This window comes from Atta colombica, unplaced genomic scaffold (assembly GCF_001594045.1).
Source record: "Atta colombica isolate Treedump-2 unplaced genomic scaffold, Acol1.0 scaffold58, whole genome shotgun sequence".
In the NCBI taxonomy this organism is placed as follows: Eukaryota; Metazoa; Arthropoda; class Insecta; order Hymenoptera; family Formicidae; genus Atta; species Atta colombica.
The window spans coordinates 845,031-850,634 of record NW_017259548.1 but is presented as its reverse complement, the minus strand read 5'-3'; the positions used below and the strand labels follow the sequence as shown (position 1 = coordinate 850,634).

The following is a 5,604-nucleotide window of genomic DNA, read 5'->3' as shown; positions in this document are numbered from 1 at the left end:
GTGTGTGTGTGTGTGTGTGTGTGTGTGTGTGTGTGTGTGTGTGTGTGTGTGTGTGTAATAGAAATAAGTAGATCTTAAATCTCGTTTAAGTGTAAACATTTTTTGAAAATTTCAAGCAACGCAAGCAAATCTTATATGTTTCAATGCAAAAGCATTGTATTAAAATTGAGAGACATATTAGAAAATAAAAGTAATTTAAAACCTAAAAGTGTATGCTTTTGTTAGGCTGCAAAGTTTTCAAATTGTTCTTATATAAGTTCACATATTGTGTACATGTATGTATATAAATAATGGTATCGCTATTAATACATTGAAATCATTAAAGAAAATTTGACAAGATTAACTGAGTAAATTGTATAAAATATTTAATCATTTTTGTCATTTACAATGTTTATCATTATAGTACATAAGATATTATTCTAACTGAATTAAAATATTAATTTTTAATCTACCATCTTCCTCTCCCTCCTCCTCGACCTCCACCTGAATTGGAACGATTAAATCCACCTCCCCCGCGACCTCTAAATCCTCCACTGCTGCCACCTCTGTTTCCGAAGCCACCACCTCCTCCTCTTCCGAAAGATGGCCTGCCGCCACCCCTACCTCCTCCTCTGCCTCCACCACCTCTTTTCATGACTCTACCACTACCACCGCCTCTTTTCTGTTCTCCAGGAGGTTTCGGCAAAAACCTCTGAAGAGGCAGCAGTTTTGCTGGGTCGATATACAACTATAATTAACAGACAATGACATGTAGAATTCGTATATACCAATATTTCTGGGATGATGTATGACTGTATATGAACATGACTTGTAATTGTTGATCCCGATTCTCATCCCACACATGTTTAGATTTTATAAGAAATTTAAAATAAAAGAATTTTTGTTTCAGACTGCGTGACTGCGTCACTCATGACTGCGTTTATTATTCATTGCAAATACTAAAAATCTAATTCATGTTATGTATACTATAGATTTTCGATATTCACAGTGAATAATGGAATGCAATCATATTTCAATAATGATGAATTGATGGTCTCAAACTATACTGGATTAATTATACATTAAAAATTGTTTTATATAAACTTTCTAAATACAGGCATAATTTAATCAATTTTGACAATGAAATAATATATTTACATTCTGTTAAATAATGTAATAATATCATTAAGTAGTCAATCATTTAAAATATTTATATATCGTTATATTTAATTTGGTTAATTTTACATAACAGCTTTTACTAATCTAGTGTAATACAAGTGACCGAATTTGCTATAAAAATATATAGGATGATTACACTAAGTACTCTAAAAGATTTTAAGAGATAATTTCTCACATATAAGATGAAAACTTAATATGATACAGTTGAAATGGCTAATTACAAAAATACAGTGTCAGAGAAGTCAGTGTTGAAAGAAGTGTTTTTTTTTTCTAAAAATTTGAAAATCATTAAAATTATTTTGAAACTATACACACATACACACACACAAAGATTCAATAAAATAATCTAAGTAGTTTTTGAAATTTTTGGAAAAAATGAAATTTTTCCTTAATTCTGACACTCTATATCTTTGATATTAAGCTGTTTCAGAGAAATGATTATTTGAAATTTTCGTGAGGACTTTGTGTGAGACATCATCTTTTAAAATCTTTTAGAATACTTAATAACCATTTTATATACTAATTTTCTATTTAATTTTAATATTATAATACCTGAACATCCTTCTGGAAACTAGAGGCTTTTACATTTTCCGATAATTTAACAGATACATAGTAGTCCCGAATGTTCCCGAATATTTCGTCTATTTTTCCAATCTGCTGTTTATTCTCTGTATAGATCGGAGCATTGAAAAAGGGTATCTGTTCGATGTCGACTTTAAGAACTAAATCATTTTCTACCGTCCATGTGAAATGTCCTAACGGCGTTACTATTTCTGGAGGACCTTGATCATACCTACAATAAATTTGCAGCAAAAAAACATTTAATACCTTGGAGTGTTATTTGTGACCTAACCTAATCTTCGACAAATTTGTCTGAGGTATTTTATGCAGATTATTATTACAATATTCATAAAATTACCCTCTGCTCCTGTCGAAACCACCAGGACGTCCCCTATTAAATCCTCCGCCTCCTCGACCCCTAAAACCACCGCCTCCCCTACCGCCGCGTCCACGGAAAGACATAACCTCTTACAGAAACAAACTGTCAACAAAAGTTACCACAATTATCATACTGATTAGAAGTAAAATTATTTTGCAAAATTTATACATATCAATATTTCATATCAATATTTTTATATACCTCAATTGAACCAAAAAATGTATTTCTGTAGGTATACCGAACAGTAAAACAGTAAAACAGTACACTCCACGTGCGACACGTGTAAATTCAGTGTAATTCAGCGTACATTGGTGCACATTAGTGCAAATGGGAAAATTTCGTTCCAGCAAAACTTTCGGTGCGCTGCGATGCGCATAGTGAAATCAAATCACCACTATGCGCATGCATAAAACGTAATAGCGAACGTCATAAATTACGTGACTATTCTCGAATTATGGCATTATCATATTTTAGAGCTCTTTATTTTATTAGGAAAAAGAAAGAATATACACACGAGTTTACGGAAAGCGATAAAAGATTTTGATAAATCTTTATGATGAGACATCTCAGCAATTTCACAAATAATTATACAAAAATATATCTATATATCATATGCAAAAAATGGTGCAAATAAAAAACAGAGTTAGGTTTTTAAAAAAAATAGAATCTTTATTTTATATAATAATGCTGTAATTGTCCTTCCGATGAGAATAGGGTGCAGATATAATAATAATGTCATCAATTAAATAAAAGAATGAAATAATTTGTTTAGTTACATATATTAATTTATTACTATATAAGTAAATCATCGCAAATATTAATTAAATTTGTAATAAACTGAAATTGAGTAATACGAATAGTTTTTACATAAGTTTTAACATTAGATATATAAAAATATTAATTAGTTTTTAAAATTTCTTTTTAGAGAAGACCCAATATTGAGCTTTGGGAATTCGGATTGTCAGAATCTTATCAGATTCTGATAGAAAGTACTCTTTACTATCAAACAACAGATTTATTAAAAAATAATTCTTCTACGGAACAAATTAGAATTTCTGCGGATGGTCGGTGCGTTTAAGTAATCATCAATGGAAATGTATTTCGGTCCACCGAAAGTGTCCAATAAGGCGATTGTCGATATGTCCAATTCGGCGAAAAAGAATTTGTGATCTATGCAAACAAATAATGCAATATTTTTAGCTCTATTTTTATCAATGTAGATCAATTTTAATCTTGGGTTAATTTAATTTCTGTATCTTTTTAGTTTAATTTCTATATTTTTTTTCTAATTCTTAGAACTAGAAGAAGATAAAAAGTATAAGTTAAAAAAAAATATAATTTATAAATGACATTACTAAAGTTAATCTATATGAAATATATATGGACATCAATAAATCTTAGTATATAATAAAAATAAAATTCTTTAGGTAATATATGGAGAGACTATAGGCTGCATTCCATTTGGCGCTCGCAATGTTCTTGAAATTAATTATTTCACTTTTGTTATTTATCAAATATTAAACAAGCACAAATGTGCAAATATTGCAAATATTGCAAATATTGCAAATATTGCAAAAGCCAAAAGTAAAATGTACCATTTATAATTTTACCTGCGGGCATATTACGTAGTTTTGGGTGACGACCAAAAAATAATTGTTCCACAACTTCGTGAGTCTCATTTTTCACCTATTAAAACATTGAATATGTTAGCGACGAATAAAAAAATATAAAAATAACGCATAATATATGTATAAATGAATGATTTACTGACCGCTTTAATCTTTCCAGATAAAAGAACTCTAGCACATCGTGGGTCCATCGGATCATATCCTTTATTCTTGCAATAGTCTCCTTGAGCTAATGATACGAACACAGTCGCGCGATGATCTTTCTGTAACGATCGTGAATATATACTGATATAATTATAATGATATAATTATAATAAAAATTTAGATGAGACAGATGAGTTAGAGTTATTTTGATATTTTATATCAGTTTTGATATTTTATATCAGTTAAAATGAACGATGATATCTTTTTCAGTTTGATAACGAAAAATAATCGTTATCGTATCACGTTTCGAATTAAATAATTATATAATTTAATTTGTTTTCAAATCAAATAGCAAAATTCTATATAATTAAAGCTATGGTTTATCTTGTGATAAAACATTATTAAAATTTTTAAAATATAACTTGTATGATAAGACAGTAATCAAAATTTTTTGTAGACAACATGTATGATATCAAAACGTGATATGATAGCGATTATTTTGTAAATTATATTTGTGGAAATATAATAATTATAATCAAATATTAAATCTGATCATTTCAAGCTAGAAAAGATATCAAGTATTTTTTAATTGATAAAAAAATATCAATATATGCAATAAACTCTGGTAACATTTTTTGACATTTGTACAGTGTAATTAAAAAAATTGTTAAAATCAATTTTGATATCATGCGCATATCTTGTATAGTTAAAAAAATTTGATTATTAACTATCAAGAAATAAAAATGTAATTATCAGATTATAGGATGTCTTTTACATCACATTTTAATAGGATTATTGTATTATTTACATTTTTCAATCTCTATAAACTCTTTATAAATAATTTAGATAGTATAAAATGTGCAGTACAATGTATGCAATGTATAACATATATAGTATAATGGCTGTGTTTCAAAATATACTGCATTGAAAATCTACAGATTACGTTACTATATATTTTCGGCATTGGCAGTGAATTTTGGAACACAGCCAATGTATAGTATATGTGTGACGGCCAATAATGGGATTCCAGTGTTAGAACGATACGTATTTAAATAAAAGTATCTAGATTAATTCAGCTAAAGGTCACTTCGACCAACTCTGATTAATTCTAATCAATAATTAGTCCATTGGAATTGACCAATCGCATCTGTCGTTAAGACAGACGTGCAAAATGATAAATACGATTTGCCAATTCCAATGGACTAATCGTTGATTAAAGTTAATAGTCGGAGTTGGTCAAAGTGATCCTATATAATGCTCGTTTCCATCAATGTAGATTAACTTTAATCTCGGTTCAACTTATTCTTCATCTTTTTCTAATTTTTAGAATTAGAAAAAGAATGTATTATCTTTATAGATGGAAATACTTGGGTACTTTTTTGTATGATACCTTTTAAATTTATTATAGATATACGAGGTATTTATTTATATATTTTATATCACTTTAATAGGAACTTAATTTTTAATTATATTTAAAGTTATATTTAAATTATCGTTTTTCTCTCATTTTTAACTTTGCACAAGTTTGCTTCAGTAATTTTAGTTCTTAGTATTTAGTAAATGCATGATGACTAATGGCAACTAAAGAACCTCATAAGCAGAGAATGTGATGTGGTAAAAAAAGTACGCAACAAAAATCTAGTTTTTTAATCTATAAACAAATTATATATTACATCAACAATTGAAAAATAAATAAATAAAATTTGTTTACGCAGCTATTGTTTGCTTTTTTAT

General features: G+C 28.3%; 2 protein-coding genes across 2 annotated transcripts in view; both read right to left on the bottom strand.

The window, feature by feature from the left end:
• Nucleotides 1-358: 358 nt before the first annotated feature.
• Nucleotides 359-2,473, bottom strand: LOC108692066 (H/ACA ribonucleoprotein complex subunit 1). Its single transcript, XM_018200174.1, has 4 exons — nt 2,300-2,473; nt 2,078-2,200; nt 1,711-1,951; nt 359-727 (listed from the first exon to the last, which is right to left on the bottom strand). The coding sequence occupies exons 2-4, from the start codon at nt 2,179-2,181 to the stop codon at nt 449-451; spliced, it is 624 nt and encodes a 207-aa protein (XP_018055663.1). The 5' UTR covers nt 2,182-2,200; nt 2,300-2,473; the 3' UTR covers nt 359-448.
• A 388-nt stretch (nt 2,474-2,861) lies between these two features.
• Nucleotides 2,862-5,604, bottom strand: part of LOC108692086 (protein CREG1) — a 4,833-nt gene continuing 2,090 nt past the window's right edge. Inside the window, exons 3-5 of the mRNA XM_018200203.1 lie at nt 3,870-3,989; nt 3,709-3,784; nt 2,862-3,268 (exon numbers count right to left, since the gene is read on the bottom strand). Of these exons, the coding sequence (XP_018055692.1) occupies nt 3,117-3,268; nt 3,709-3,784; nt 3,870-3,989 (348 nt within the window). The 3' untranslated portion in view covers nt 2,862-3,116. The remainder of the gene's footprint in view (nt 3,269-3,708; nt 3,785-3,869; nt 3,990-5,604) is intronic.